Source organism: Hippoglossus stenolepis, chromosome 7 (assembly GCF_022539355.2).
Source record: "Hippoglossus stenolepis isolate QCI-W04-F060 chromosome 7, HSTE1.2, whole genome shotgun sequence".
In the NCBI taxonomy this organism is placed as follows: Eukaryota; Metazoa; Chordata; class Actinopteri; order Pleuronectiformes; family Pleuronectidae; genus Hippoglossus; species Hippoglossus stenolepis.
Genome location: NC_061489.1, coordinates 23,689,391 through 23,705,826, shown reverse-complemented (window position 1 = coordinate 23,705,826; position 16,436 = coordinate 23,689,391). Strand labels below are relative to the sequence as shown.

The 16,436-nt window shown below is 42.8% G+C and overlaps 1 protein-coding gene across 4 annotated transcripts in view; it reads left to right on the top strand.

Annotated features, from left to right (window-relative positions):
- Nucleotides 1-218: 218 nt before the first annotated feature.
- The window catches only part of fstl5 (follistatin-like 5), a 155,368-nt gene continuing 139,150 nt past the window's right edge, over nucleotides 219-16,436 (top strand). For all 4 annotated transcript variants that reach the window (XM_035162284.2, XM_035162282.2, XM_035162283.2 and 1 more), the window contains exon 1: nucleotides 219-657. In XM_035162284.2, coding sequence (XP_035018175.1) covers nucleotides 635-657 — 23 coding nt within the window. In that variant the 5' untranslated portion in view covers nucleotides 219-634. The remainder of the gene's footprint in view (nucleotides 658-16,436) is intronic.

Here is a 16,436-nt window from a genome sequence, read left to right as displayed (position 1 = left end):
TAGAGAAACCACACTCTCTCTCTTTCCCTCTTCACTCAAGGACACTTCATGTTTGGCTCGGTGGGACTGGACCGCATCCCCGTCTGTCTGTCCTCGTTTTTTTTTTGGGAGGAGGGGAGGGAAGGAGGGGGGGGGGTTGCTTATACTGCCTACTACGGGACGGTCGTGATTGGTCCTCCCGCTCCTCCCTCCCTCCCTCCCGTGTGATTGTATGTAAATCCTGTGGGGACGGATCCAGTGGGTGAGGTTGGGGCTCGCGCTCCTTCCTCGCACACGAGACCCGCGAGAGGCCGAGGTGAGATCGCTGCGCCGTCGGAGCTGTCCACTGCGCCGTGGTGCTGAACTCCACATCTCTCCTGTGCGTCGCTGATATTTTTCTTTTGGGAGGATTAACATCTTCCCCCCTGTGGCTGCTTATAGGTGCAAACTTCTCCTGAGGACATCTCTCTCTCTCTCTCTCTACCTCTCTCTCTACCTCTACCTCTCTCTCTCTCCCTCTCTCAGTCCATCCCCCTCTTTCTCTCTGCACACATCGGAGATTACACCAGCCGTGGATTTGATGCGATTTTCCTAAATAATAGTTTGTTGAGAAGTGTTGCGTCCTCGCGTTCGTGGGCTTGGATTATTCCCCTGGATGGTTTACGTCTGGACACACAGGTAAGGATGTATTTTTTTGTGTGATTCTCACTTGTGCGTGAACTAATTGTTAAGCCACATCCGACCGGAGCTCCATCCGTGGAGAAGTCCCCCCCCTCTCTCTCCGCCTGACTCGCCATCAGACACCGAGCTTAACCCTCATCATCGGCGAGGCGCCACAACTCTTTTCTAATAATCCACCAGGTCACTCTCCTTGACTCGGAGAATATCTTCCAATCGACTGCCTTAAGCTTTCGCCATTTCAATTTACTCGTCGCCAGGTGCTGGAGGCTCGAATCACCTGCTATCAGGACGTGTGAAGTTGTAGATTATAGTTGCTGTTATTCAGTCAACAACACGTCCCGTTGTAACGCACTTAAACGACAGGAGGCTGCACGCTACGTCGCCCAGAGCTTTTAATTTATCCGCGTAGTACTTAGTGTGTTATTTTTTCTCTCCTTGGCACACTAATCCTTGAGTGACACCGTTAGCAGCAGAGGGATTATACTTTTGTTTTTCATCCTCAGCTTTGCGCCTGACTCATTTGGCATAGTACAGCCGAGGCTCTTGTGCCGGGCATGGCCATTAATTGTGTTGCATGATGGTGTGCGAGTGAAATTTGTTTTTTTGGGGAGGGAGGGGGGGGGAGGGGGGGGTCCTCTGCAGCAGATGGAGTTAAAGCTATAACCTTAAACCAGATTAGGTCGTGCTATCGATAGGACTCAGATGTACAGGGTGAAATCCTTTGAGGGGGTTTGTGTTGTGGGGGAGTGAAGCAGCCTTATGCTGATGTAGAAATACATTCTATACAGGACAATTTATACAATACAAATAGTGTAGTGAGACATTTGCCTTAGGGACTTTAAAAAATACATCTTCTTAAATTATAAGAAGAATTTTAATAAACATACTTTCTGCATTATGAGGAAATCACTGGAGTTCTGTGCTCAAGTACAAAATTGCATTTTCCATTTTGTCACAATTTGCTTCCCAAGAACAGAAATTAAAGTTGAAACTACCTCCAATCTGCCAACAACACAGGTTTTGCATATCAATGATTAAATTATACAATAGGGCGACATTCATATAGGAGCCATTATTCTGCAGTCACCATGTCTGCCTGACACTTTAACTAGATTTTGTGCATCATACTCACACACGAAACCTTATCAATGCAGCTTTTACTTTTATGACATAGTGTGACATTACTGCTCTTAAAGCAGTAAATGATCTGATAACCTCATTCATCACCGATGGTGAGATAAGCACTTCCTTCATGACGAGCCTTTGGGTGGGCAAGGTGCCCAAATCTTAATTAGTCTGGTGACAACTCTATTATTTTACAGGGTCAAGACAAAGGATCAAAAGACTCTGTGCACTTCAACTCCTGGCTCGGCTGTATATTGTTTTTCCTATATGTGCGATCTCTTTCTTTGATTCTCAGGGATCACAGACACCGAGGAGCCCTCGACGCATTTCTATACTAATTGCGACAGTAATTGAAATTCTTGAAGAGACAGCGTGAATGCTACAGAAAGCGTGCGCCGATGCTCAGCCATCTGTAGGACTTTACAATCCAACTCCGGTCCCTTTATTCCCACAATGCATTCACTTTATCTATGAAAGCTCGTTGAAACCGCAAGATAGAATCTATTTCAAGTGGCACATAGGATGAATGAGTGCATCCGTTTTTCAAGACTGCACTAACTAATTGATTCTCCACTTGAATACAAACCAGGGACCAAATAATGGATCATCAATATAGGCGATATCTACAGCGATATGTATAGAGTGCAGTATAGAGGCGGATACGTGATAAATGTGCTCATCTTAATAAAAAACATAGCGTGTTGTGGAGGGACTTGGAGAGACAGATAAGACAATGTTCAATTTCAGAATGTCTCTATAGGTTTTCTGCACTGAATTGATACTGATCCTCTTAGTTCAGAACAATCCTCACAAGGAAAAACATTGTTCTCCGCCTCATCAACACACAAAAAAAGTCCAATTAAGCCATTTAACAGCAGGTATGAGATGGTGTGAGCTGCTTAGCAGGTATAGCAGTGTTAATGGAGCGCTCTTCTTTTCATTATGACTTCCCTCGAGCACCATGGGGAGGAAAAGGCTTCCGAGTCAATATTACTTTTCACTAGAGGAAGAAGGAACTGATTAAAGTATTTCAGATCTGAGAGGAGAAGAGGTGTCGGCACCCAGTAGCAGCAGGTAGTCGGGGGCAGAGCAGGGTTGATATGACAATGAAGATGTGCCTTTCGGGAGGAAAATTGTGCTGCCACTGAAAATAACACAGATTCGGTGTCTTCACAATGATCTAGAGTGTCCTCGCGTCCCAGCATTTTCCAAAAATCTTTATCCGTTACCGTTTGGGAGGCTGTTCTAGAGCAAACTGGTTTTAAAGAGCACACTTCCTCTGTGTTGCTATCACAGCTTTCTGTACCAACATCAGATTCCTCCGCAAATGCTGCAGAGCACTTTTCAATGCCAAGTCAGGTCCGTGAGGTTTTCCCATTCCATCACTGATATTATGATCCGGCGCTAGCCCTCTTAGGGCTGCTGCGCTATTCTAAGCTTCCCAGTGGCTCCTACTGGGACCCCGAATAAACATGGGAGATCAAACAACTATACCACAGCCTGCCAACTTCTTTTGAAGGCAGGGATCTACAAAATCCATCATGTTCAAGTGCCTTTCAAATATGTACCAACATAATGCTACTGAACTGAATATAATGGAACAAGGTGACATAAAGTACTGTGCCAGCATGTGGCCATGTTAATGGATTTATACGGTGAAAGAGCGACGTCCTTTCAGATGAGAGATTTCCACTTCCTTCACATCAGGGTTCAATCATCGTTTCAGGTTTTTTTCACTTTTTCAAAGCTGCGTTTCATATTCAAAGGGTCAGTTCACTTAAATGTATTTTCTCACATTATTTGCTGGCATGATGGTTTTGATTCTATTCGCACTGGTATGTCTCGGAAATCTCTGCCCCCCCCCCATACAACAAGTCTACTGTTCCAATCAACACTGTTAATGAGGTCTTCAGCTCATCCTACAAATGTGGAGATTTGCAATGTACCTAATTGAATATGTGTTGTGTTTCATATTGCAGTTAATTACCGTTACTGTTGTTCTTTGTTATTCGAGCAACCAAGTGAGAAACTGAAGATTCCTCTGAAGCATCTTGTAATAGATAATATCTCTGTAGTAAACTCCACTCACAAGAAAACAGATGTCAATCTAAAGCCTGTGCCATACAAGTGAGGACCAAGAGTCACGAGGAGGTTAGCTTAGCTTAGCATAAAGACTGGTAGCAGGGGGAAACTGCTAGCTTGCAGTTGTCTAAAGTTCATTAATGTTTTAACCTGGGAGGAGACTCAGCAAAGAGGGGGGCAGATGATTTGCTAGTGCTGATAAAACATTTTCAAATTTACAAACAACAAAATAGGGCGGTGCAGTGTTGTGGTGGTTAGCCTGACGTCTCACACTAAGAAGGTTCGAATCCCTGCTTCCCCGGGGTCCTCCTGTGTGGAGTTTGCATGTTCTCCTGGTTTTTGCAAAAGTTTTTTCTGGCTACTCCGGCTTTCTCCCATAGTCCAAAGACATTGGAGACTTTAAATTGAATATGTAGGTGTCAATGTAAGAGTGATTGGTTGTTTGTTTCTATATATTGGCCAAGTCCAGGCTGTACAATCGCCCAGTGTCTGTTGGGATTGGCTCCAGATCCACCCCCCACAACTCTCAAAGGATGCACGGTGTAGATAATGGATGGAAAACTATAGAACCCATTAGTCAGTCAGACACAGACATTCATATTTGCGATCTGGCCAAAAACAAGTGTGGGCCCAAGGGTATAGTCAATACCTGTTGTACTTCATTTGTTTGTTGGAAACACAGACACAAATCCAAGGATTTATTATGTAATGTAATGAGCAATGTTTGTGCATCCGCCTGGCACTTCTATACCGCGTCTCCTCTGCTCGCCTGGCGACCTCACAGCGAACACAAAACTCTGAGACATCGCTGCATCCAGCTGCTGTTCGCCGAGGAAATGCTTCAGCACCAACAACACAAGCTGTTTTGTTGTATGTATGAAAGTATGAAAACTTTAAGCACAGACACATAATTAAGTTTATCGATCGTCTTACCTAACTCCAGTCAAACAAAGTGAATAAGCAAAATTACATAAACATCAAACTTATGTATTTTTCTTCTTACATAAGATTGTGTTTGAGTTATAAAAGAAATGACGCTGAGAAGATTAGTTGAGTGCACTTGCTCTTTCCAAGCGATGCCTGGTTTCACATTCACAGTTATAGTTCACTGGGAGTTGCCCATTACAGCCAGAGCGACTCCACTGGAGCAATTTGGTCAGAAATACACAGCAATAATCGGCCCATCTGTACTATTTGCATGATATTTCCAGCAACTCATATTTAACATTCGTGCATTGTAAAAACAATCTATATCTCATTTTTTAAATGTTTTCAGTTAACCTTTTTACCATCCAAAATGTTAAGGTATCACGTCTCTCAGCGCTCAGCCCGCCTCAGCAGTAACACTTCTAACGCTGCCTTCCCCTTCTCCATCTCCCCTCTTCGCACTTTAAGCTTTAACCGCTGCCAACTCCCATCTGTGTCTGGCTTTGTTGTTCCCCTCTTCAATGCGCTGAATCTTTATTGTGCAGTGAGACCCACACACATTGAGATATGTTCTGCCTCTGCCATGTGTAGGAGACGCTATCTCCCGACGTTCTTATATCTCCTGGCAAACAGGAGGTCTGTTTGATGATGTTCCCTCCATTGTGTGCGCTGCATCTCTCGTTTACAGGACTTTACTTCAGCTTGAAAGCGTGGAAACAAACAGAAAAGCCCCTTTCTATCAAATGACGCATTCGAGAACACATGAGAACAGTTAAAATGTAGCTTAGATTATTAGCTCATGCTCAACCTGCTCTGATGATGTTTGAGAATATCTACCCTGTACGCAGTGGAGTCGAACCGGTGACATTTCCATTTCATTTTTTTTTTCTTTGCTTCTTGGATCAATCTAAGGCAACAGTAGGAGGCTGTGACACCTGACTTTTCAAACAGCTCTGGATTTCTGAAGCATGACCTCCGCTACTCCAGTGTCTCGACTGAACTCCGAGTGGATTGTTAAATTGTTATTGTCATAACCCATTTCATGGAGTAGCTACACCAGAACAAGGCTTTTGTGGCCACTTGTAAAAAGCTGAGCCCGGGTGAAATATCGAGACTTGCTCCGTGCTCTTTGGCAGATGGTCAGACCATAATAGAGGCCGGGAAAACCTTGAGGGTGAGGGTCAACAGGCTCCAGGTTTCTGTGCTAATCCTGTAAGTGTCCCGCAAGCACGCGGATGGTGGCACATGTGGCTTGTAAAATATGTCTGAGTGGGTCGGGGGGTGTTTGTAGAGCCGGCCAAGGATAGATAGGAGACGGAGCAGTCAGTCTTTGAGATAATAACGCTGTTGTTTGCTGTTTGCTGGAAAACGTATGATGCTCGGGGAGGAGAGCGGCGGGGGTGGTCTGGCCATGCCTTGCATTTTAATGGCACCGCGGGTCGCAGTTCAGTGTTTGCTGCCTCCGTGGCCAAGTGTGAGGGAATTGTTCCGGGCACAGTGCAGTCGATCAGATCCGTCTGATTGTGTAATGATTGTTAGCCGCGTGCCTCTGCCAGGTTTTCCTCCTGCAGAGTTGTAGCGACAGCCTGTACTTCACGACATTTAAACTGGTCTATAAATTAAAGAGCAATAAAAGACAAGTCAAGGTCCTTCCCGCCACGGGCTCGTATGTAGAGACCCCTGCGATCATAAATGACTGTAATGCGGACCATCGAGTCCCCGCAGTCAAACCTTTGTCACGCAGAACTTATGGGTTCACGAGAAGCCTCCTCCGTCCTCCGCTGTGCAGGAAGACTGCTGGAGATATTTTGTGTTCTGCTGCGTAATCATGCTCCCAATTGTTAATAATTGTGGCTTATGGAATAATCTGAGGGTACAATTGGAGCTGATAGTACACAGTAGGCTGTTTATAATTCTCAGATGTCGTGCCAAGTCAGACAGAAATCCTGTGCATGACAAAAGATATATTAGAATCACTTAATTTTCTCACTGGGTGGTTATTCGGCGCTGTGATGAATAATGCACACACACACACTGAGGACGAATTAGTTCACATTTTTCATATAGTACAAACTGGCAGGCGGGGTCCGGTCACAGTGCGTTATCTGCCGCTTCGTAGATGACTGCCTGGGTGGATCAAAGACATGTGATCTACGATGAGAAGGAACCTCTTTACAAGTGCTCGCAAGCTTTAAACTAAAGATAAAGTACTTATATATTACTTTTACTGGCTTTGATATCTAATTTATACATATTGAAGATTAAAAATAATCATCAGCGTTCCTGAGAGATAGTAAACTACAAAAAACATGCTACTGCACACATGTCGCAGGGCAGTTTTAATAGACTCTTCTTCTTCTTCTTCTTCTTCTTCTTCTTCTTCTTCTTCTTCTTCTTCTTCTTCTTCTTCTTCTTCTTCTTCTTCTTCTTCTTCTTCTTCTTCTTCTTCATTTTGGCAGTCTAGTCACTGACACTGCACGTGTTCTGACTCATCCTTATGATGCGCATACAACTTCTAAACGTCGTTTTGAAAGAGGGACTGAAGTGAAAGATTGAAGTGTAACCTCCATAACATTGACACTGGTCACATGGGGCTTTTCTCTGTTGGATGAAGTGTGTATTGCTTCTGACGCCCGGGTTTATGGCTCGTTTGTGATGTCAAACATGAAATAGAATAAAAAGCTAAATTTCTCCACTGGCAATGGGAGGAAAGTGATTTTGCATATAAGTGCTAATTTTGTAGTAAAAGACCACAAGGTCGATTCAGTAGCTGTTCTGGGGCTTTAAATCATATCGGACAATCCTCATGGATCAAGTTTGACCAGTTGTCTTAGCAATGGACACTGTAAGTCTCAATTTCAAGGAGCAATTTCAAGAAATTGCTCCAGCTCAGCACGCTGATGTACCGTGTTGCTGGGAGTTAAATGTGGTACAGTACATATGAAGCCACATAAGTAGAGTGAAAACTTATCACAAAGGCAGGAAACTGTCGACCCGGCTCCAGTAGATTGATTAAGTCGCCCTGAGCCTCATTCGTAGAAGATTCTGCTCAGATCAGTGATTCTAATCCTCTTTTAATGTGAGAGATTCCCCTCCACCACGACCACGTCCAGTGTTTGTGCTAAGCTCCACTAACTAGCTGTAGGGTTGACTACAGAAATACGAGCGTGGTATCGATCTTCTCGTCTTCCTCTCACCAAGAAAGCTAATTTGGTGCATTTTCAGTAATCTCAGGTGGTGTGGGATTTATCTCGCCTGCGTGCAAAACACACATTTCCTCTACATTTGCATCATGTTCGGGTCCAGAATTACAGTCGGAATAGGCAACTGTGCGAATCTAAACCTGACACATCCTGTTTTCTATTTAGGAAAGTGATGTTTGAGTCCCTGCAGGAATCCCTGAACCACTCTCGATGCTCACTGAAAGCCCACAGTCCATAACATCTATCGTCCCGCTGTGAACAAAGCAGCCAGCTAACTTAGAAAACCATCAGAAGCTCATTAATGCTCCAGTGATTGACCAGCTGAACTCCAGTTCCCCTCACGACTTCCTTAATGTTTACCTTGATCTACTCCCCCTCCCCCCCGCCTCCTCTCTGTGTTTCCCCCAGTCTCACACGGTTGACACCTTTTATGATTCCAACAGAAGTCCTTTCGTATTTCATATCTGCATAAGAGTCAGGCAGGAATAAAATGAGATGCTAGTGTTCTCAGGACTGAAATTGCTTCCGGGACTGTTGCTGAATTCGAGTGAAGCGGCGACTTTGTGGGTGGAAGGATCATTGAAATTCCGCTTTTGATTTAAAAAGTTTCTCTGACTAGATTTGGACTTTCCTGCCTGGATTTATAGCAGATTAACTTTGAAAGTGATTTAGCTCCTGGGTTCTTGTAGTTGCTACCGCGGCAGAAAAAATAGCTTTTTCTCATCCACTTGTTCCGTCCTCACTGGCTCACATGTTCCCCACATTCACTAAATATTCCAAACCTGTGAAATGTGATCTGTCTTGTGTGACCCCAAACAGTGGCAGTATATCAAAACCTAATTAGAGGGGGTCTGCGTGTAAAAAGAGACGAGTGACAGTCATGTAGGCATGAATACAGAGATACAGCCTTATATAGGGCCTTATCTAATCACACACACGCACACACAACACAATAAATACATTCCAGAGTATTAAAATGTAACTATGGGGCACCAGGGGTTTAGTGGGAAGACACATAGTCTTGCATTGGCAGACCTATCTCCACAGTGCTGTGTCAGCGCAGGAGGAATGGTCTGGCTGCACATATTATCATTTTTCATTTTTTGGGGTATTTCTTTAAACCAATCACAATTGTTTTGGGCGACGATAAAACCGAGGGTGCAACAACGCTGCCGCCTGCAAAACACTGCTGGAGGAAGTGTTGTTGGACGTATGGGAAGACGACCACTGTCGTTAACTTGCCATTTTCAGCATGTAGGTTACCAGTTCAGTTGTTGTTTCCTGTATCAAAAAGGATTTGATAAAAAGAGGAACATGAAGGAAGTGGAAGGGGAAGAGGAAGAGGAAGAGGAAGAGGAAGAGGAAGCCACCTGAAACAGGCGTCCAGTGGGAAAGCACCAGCACAAGTTCAAAGCTTAGTGTAATCATATTTTATGCATTTGAATAGATATCTGAATGAAACAGATAACAGCCTCATAAAAAGGATGTGTGTGTGTGTGGTGGGGGTAATGAATTATGTCATCACAACATGCAGCCAACAAATTCACACAAGGGCCTATCTCCTTCTTTATCTGTTATCTGGTGCTCCGCTGTTATCCACTTGGCATTTGGAGTCTAATGAGTCTGGGATATCGGAGCAGTGGTGGTGTCCTATAAAGGATTCAGAGGGGGCAGACGGTGGTTCTTTGAAGTCCAGCGAAAGTGAAGGTTCACAAATCCCTCAAGAAATCTGTGCTAATTATTGAGGGAGTAAGTGAACTCAGAGGCTTGTAATCACAGGGGCTGATTGATACGGGGGCTTAGGATGATGTGACTATTCAATAAGAAACTCATTCACAAACTATTCTGACGGTGGAGTAACGAAGAGTCGATCCCTCACGGCTTCCCAGCAGCAAACTAAAACCCAGTGTGGGAGATTTTTTAAAATAACAATGATGTAAAGGGGAAACAACACAAGCATGAACACAACTTGTTGCATCAATTGAATACAAATGAGTATTTTAATCTATCAGTAGCCACACAATACACAAACCTAAGATTTAACAATGTGACTTTTAAGAGCTGAAAACATGGGGCACACACTCTCTCCTTCACAAGTGGTTTTGCTAACTACAACACAAGTTGTAAATCATTGTTACAGATTACTCCGAAATGTATTTTCATGACCGCCTTCAATTTCAAACATCTGAATGACAGAAATTAAGTCTTTAGCAGGAGAAAAGTCGTCCCTTTGACAATCCAGTCAATCCATTCACATTTAACCTTAAAGTGCATCTAGACTCTGTTTTTGTTATTTCAGTTGTCCGTGTTTATTCTGAATGATTTGTTGGTACTGGGCCAAATCAGAAGAACCGCTGCCACTGTGGTGAGAGACAGATTCACAGTTAATCTAAAAAATGTAAGGAAATTACAGCAAACAAAAACAGGTTTGATTAACTTTGATAGTTTGTCCATCAAGCCTCTGATGTGAGATCTTAGTAGTGAACACTTCTCGAAGTTTTAACTCACGCAGGCAGAGTTCACGGAGCATGGAAGCAATGGCTTCACAACACGGAGTCCCACCTGACAGCTGCCTACAACAAGCAGCTACATCGTTTAGCCACTGGAGCAGCGGGGGGTTAAGTGCACCAAAATAGTGGATAATGAGGAAGCAGCAAGTCCCTCACTCAGTCACACAGAGATGTTATTTACACAAAAACTTATGGAGTTGAATTATTCTAAGTCACAGCAGGACGCCCACTGGGAGGGAATGTGCTAAATTACAAAAATAATGTTGAAGAAATAACTCCAGAAATAAACAGCAAACGTGTAAATTGTATTAATATCCAAAACTAATGTAAGCATTTGCATGATATGGTTAGGAAACGTATATATTCTGTATCTAACACTGAACAGATCTAATCAACCAACCGAATGGGAAAATAATTACACAACTTTCAACTTTAAATGAATTCCCAGTTATTGATTAGACACTTCTCAGTGGCCGGCAGTGGACTGTGACTGTAGTGGACAGTTTCCTGGTTGGAATATGAAGTGCATCATTTCCTGGACGGTTAAATATGAAAACAGAGATTCCCAGAAAAGACAAGGTTTATTCTTTACATGGAAGAAAATGGTCTGATAGGAACATTCTGAATTAACATCATGAATAAAAATAGAATTGCAAAATAGTTTTTGCCCTGCATTTTCACTGTGCAACCTTTCAATGACAGGTCACAGTTATGGCTGTGCATTGTGGGTAGGCTACATTAGCCTCCAACCCACTGGTCAGTTGTTGCTACAGGCACATTGCATTGAGTTGAGAGGTCCGTGACAACAGCACAAGTTAAGTTGGCAAAACACAAATATGGTGAAAACTCCACATTTTCATTTGGATTTAGGATTTTTTTCAGTCAGTCTGTCTTTTCTAAATAATGAGGATCGCCTGACCTAAGAAGGTAAGAGGGGGGGGTCATTTTGAGTGGCATTTCAAACCAGACTTTTCTGCTAAAACACTTCTACAAACCCAAACATTGTGGGAAAGGTCAATCAGCAGCGTAGCATGTAAATCTTCACCTGACCCAACACCGAGCGTGAGGCTGCAACAGAATCATCTCATCGCACCAGACGCTTTTCTTGCAAAAAACACAAGAAGTGTTTCGAGGTCAATTTGTGAAGGAATCGTTTGTCGAGGCTGGAGACACTTTCAGAATAAATCAGATGTCAAAACTCTTATTCAGGATATGTAGTTATCCTGGAATGCGGTTACACAGCGATGTGATCTAATGCCAGAAGATGTCAAGGAGGAACTGAAGAAGAACATTGATGCATGTATTTTATTTTTCATCTTCAACTGAGATGGCGGATGTGGAGCAGAGACAAACTTCTTCAAGGCAAAGATATTTTTACATTACGTCTTCTCGTTGTATTGTGCAAACAAAGTGAATCTTTCTGAAACTTCCTTAATCACCGTTGTTTAATTCACCATGCAGCACTGGTGCATTGTGGGGGAAGATTTTAAGACAGGGAGGAAGTGATGGATGCTGAAGTTGTCGTATCTTCCGTATTCACCGAGAGGTTCCAGAGAATCTTATTCCGTGCTCAGTGGGGGTAATGGCTCCAGATCCCTCTTTAGACTGGTAGAGCCTCCCAGACTTTCAAAGTAAAGCTTGGCTCAAGAAGAGGGTTGGGCCCCCCCCGTGCTACATCATCAGGCCAGTGACTGTCGGATCCTCACCTGGTTTAGAAGCACCTCATCGCATAGATGTTCATATAAAAAAAGATAATTTTATATTCATTTCAAATGACGTCTTTACAACGCTGCACAGGGTTGATATTAACATGTTCTGTAACACAGACGTAAAATGTATACAAATTAGTGCATTAATTAGCTTAATGAATTAGTCAATTAGCATGACTTGTCATATTTAATATATTACGGTGATTATGAAGGAACATTAGGCATCTCAAGTGCCTCTTACTTGGACGTGATCCAGAATATCGGAGGGATGATTAAGGACCAGCCAGGTTTGAGTCTCAGCATTTTAAGGTTTTCCGTTCAGATCCGGCTCCAACGTTTGGGCTAAATTTAAGCCCCACAAAGAAATCCACCTTTTCTGAAAACTACTCCTGAGATGAGAAGAAGGAAATAAACTTTTTTTTTAAGTGCTCCTTTTCCCCACTACCCTAACTACTACTACTCATTATCTTGCTGTGAATAGCACAGACCAGAAGGCAGTTAATGAAGTGTTCCACCTCTGTTGGCGTTTCATCCATTTGAATGCGGACTGTTATTACACAGAGAGACTTATGAGGTGGCTTCTAGCTGCCATATTAATGATGAGAGGAGCAAAGTGAGAATCAAATCATATCGTGTACTGAGCGACAGAGTCCGGAACAGGAGGAGGTTGGAGTGGATGAATGGATCCACTTAGCATGAGACCCCGACCCAGTCGAGCAGCATTTGTTTCCAATCAGAAACCAATATGCGTTGTGTCTATTAGCCATGACTGTTCCACAGGCTTAATCAAGCGGTCATTATTGTAACCATGACAACAGCTGTCTATTTCAAGAGACAGTATCTATATACATACGTGTGTGTGTGTGTGTGTGTGTGTGTGTGTGTGTGTGTGTGTGTGTGTGTGTGTGTGTGTGTGTAAGCAAATACCCCCTACTGTTAGTGGGTCAGCTGTATAAACTTAAGGTTACATTTCTGCTGCCCTGTGAAGAAACACAAGCTACATATGAAGAATGGAGATGTATCATCCAAATATGGAGATGACTGGAGAATTAGCGGCTGCACACGAGGCAGAATCCACGCTAGCTGTCAGCACATCCAGCTGCCAGCACAGCTGGGCATCTGCAGTGGAAGAGCTCTCGTAGCAAAAAGATGCTGAACATCCTCTCACCAAAACATCTGTCACCGTGTCATTTCAGATGAATGGCCGGTGATTACACAATAATGGTTTTGTCAGGAGGTGCCTAATTCGAGGTACATGACAAGACGGTTCACGTTGCCACAATGTGCGGAGAGAAGGGAGCACTGATGAGATGTGTCACGTCAGAATCTGACATCGATACAAGCTCTGAGCGGAATGAAAATAAGTTCTGGTTCAGTTCAGTATTAAAGTTCATGCTCTTCCAGACGTTTCACTGGGTCGGAGTCAACAACGTGTATCTGTGAAGATGCTCAGTCTTCCAGGTCGTAGTATCTTCAGGAGTTTCGTACACAGGCAACTGGACTTTCTTGTGTTTCTTGAAGACATTTCACCTTTAATCCCAGAGAACTGAACCAGACATGGGTGAGAGATGAAACCAGTTGCCTATGTACACACACGCACAACTCCTGAAGACAAGCCGGACTCAGGTTCACCGACAGTCAAATGCAGCATCTGTTAAGTGCAGAAATTAAATTCAGACATCAAGCAACATTTATTTATCAAGTTTAAGTTAAGTTTTTATCTGCACATCAAATTTGCCTCCTCATCAGTATTTAAATCTGGAGTAAACACAAAAATATTTTATGTAAACATTCTGATGTTCTTTGGCACAAACAACTAATTTGTCAAAACATGTTTTGGTCTAAAAACCCAGATGAACACAGGTTCACAGTTCCAATATCACAACTTGGGTTCATGTAAATGCTGCAGTAAAATGTTTTACTTATTCCCAAATGGATGTTAGAGAATATTGACTCCGGGAATATCTCAATCATAACAGCTTTCACATTTAAGGTTCCATCCCCTGGTTTATAGTTCTTTTTTTTGGTTTGTTTCCTGGGAAACAAATCCACTGGGCACACGGGGCGTGATGTGTTTTTATCTTTCCAGCTGCTGCAACAGACTGGGATAAACACAGGGACTGGGCAGTTGTGACAAGCAGCGACAGTCACAATGTCTGAGCAGATGAAACACTGCAACCTACACACGTTCCAGCCTCGTCAACACAACTTCAGACAACGATGCAACAATGTTGGACGGGACATTTAATAGACAAGTGATCCCTGGCAGTGCAGTATTAAAATTCTACAACTGTGATTATGTAGCTGCCAAGTTGTTGCCAGGAAAAACACAGAAGACAGTAGCTGTATTTATGCTTTACTGCACGGCAATAAAACCCCTGTTATAAAATACAAAAATGAGAAAGCAACACAACAATATCTCACTGCAAGAGGTGACCTTTAGACAGATTTATATTTTTTTTGCATCACAGTTCATTCCTGACCTTGGAAATGATTTGACGAAACCGTTCTGACTCAATGTCAGAACGTTTTTCTGGAGCTTTCAACCACGTCCGGCCTCCCTCATCGGTAACGCTTACAGAAACAAGTCAGTACCACAGCAGAGTCACAGGGACGCTCCTGAAACTGCTCCGGAGGAGAATGTAACAGCAACAATACACAACCATCACCATAACAACTCCCACTGATCTGCTGATGAAGACCCTGATCAACAGAGGAAAGCTCTGGCAAAAGCCACTAAGTGGTTTTTCATACTGTTTAGTTTGAACCACGGACCAGTTGTTAAGGGAAATGTGTGAATTAAGTGACAGTTTAAATGAGTTTTTATTGAAATATATTAATATTTACACTAAATTAAAAGTGATGACAATAATGCAGTATCTCAACAACGATTTTTTAAATATATCAATAACAATAATGACAATTCTATGATTAAATTGTAGTCATATCAATATAGTCCATTAAAACAGAGAATCATTTAAAAAAATTATCATTTAAAATATGCGACTGTCTGTCCATATATAGAGTATATGTATATATTTTATATTATTGTATATTAGTTTAATAACAATAACGTCCCATACTGATTCCTCAGCATTAAATAGAGGGAAATAGCTGAATGTTAGAATATGAGTTATTCATACGGTTTTGGCAACACCCTCGACCGGCTGGCAGTTACTCTGGAAATTTACAATCTCACATTTATCTTAAATTGCAGCATTAATGAATTACCAGCACAGGCCTGTTATCTGTGTTGTAATCAGCAGCTTTGATTTGCACAGTCTGGCAGAGAATCCAACAGATCTGGCATCATCGCCCTGAGTGAGCGGGGGACATGTTTTATGCATTCATTCTTAAAAGGTGAAATAAAAAATCTGATCCTGTAAAAGCTTTACAGCCAATATACAGTTCAACTTTAATTTTTTGGTTTACGGCCTCTGTATATAAACTGCACCTGCTCGGTTTACAGCGTAATGTTATGGGCTCTGTGTTTGGAAATGTGAAATTTGCGAAACACAAAATTAAAAGTTCAAATCTTTCTCACGATTGCTTATTGCTGAAATATCAGATTATGGATTTTTCTACTTCCCTTGCTAATGCTGTTGACCACTTTGTAGTTTCACAGCAGGTATTGGGGGTCAGTACTTTGCCCAGGGGACTCTCAGCAGTGTTTTCTGAAGGGGGATGGAGGGATTGTTGCCCCTTGAAACACCCTATTTCTCTGAGCTGGTTCCAACATGCAGCAGCCGGCTCCTCTCACCTCCAGGCGAGTGCTGCCCCTTTTGATGAACCCACTTTGCCATTTATTAACTGACTCGCTGACTGCAACTCTTGCAGAAAGAAATATAGCACGGTCCGTTTGAGTTGTTAGAGGTTTTTGCTCCTCCAGAGAAGCACCAGAAAACCGTGGTGAATTGCTGGGGTTTCCCCCAAACCTATGCAAAACACGCTCAGCACGTCCTGTTCAAACCTGAAGGGTTTCATTTCTGTGCACATCACGGAGATGTGGACGAGAGAGGCAGCTGCTGTTGCCTTTATGCACCAAAATAATATAAAACCACGAATTTATAAGGAATTTCTAATTTAAAAAAACGATTCATTCAGAAACAATTCAGGGACATAACATAAAAATCTATACGAGACACTCATTTGAGCATGTATGACATTCAGAGTCATCCCACTGCTCCTTTGTTGTGAGGACCTGCTCCATCTCAGCGATT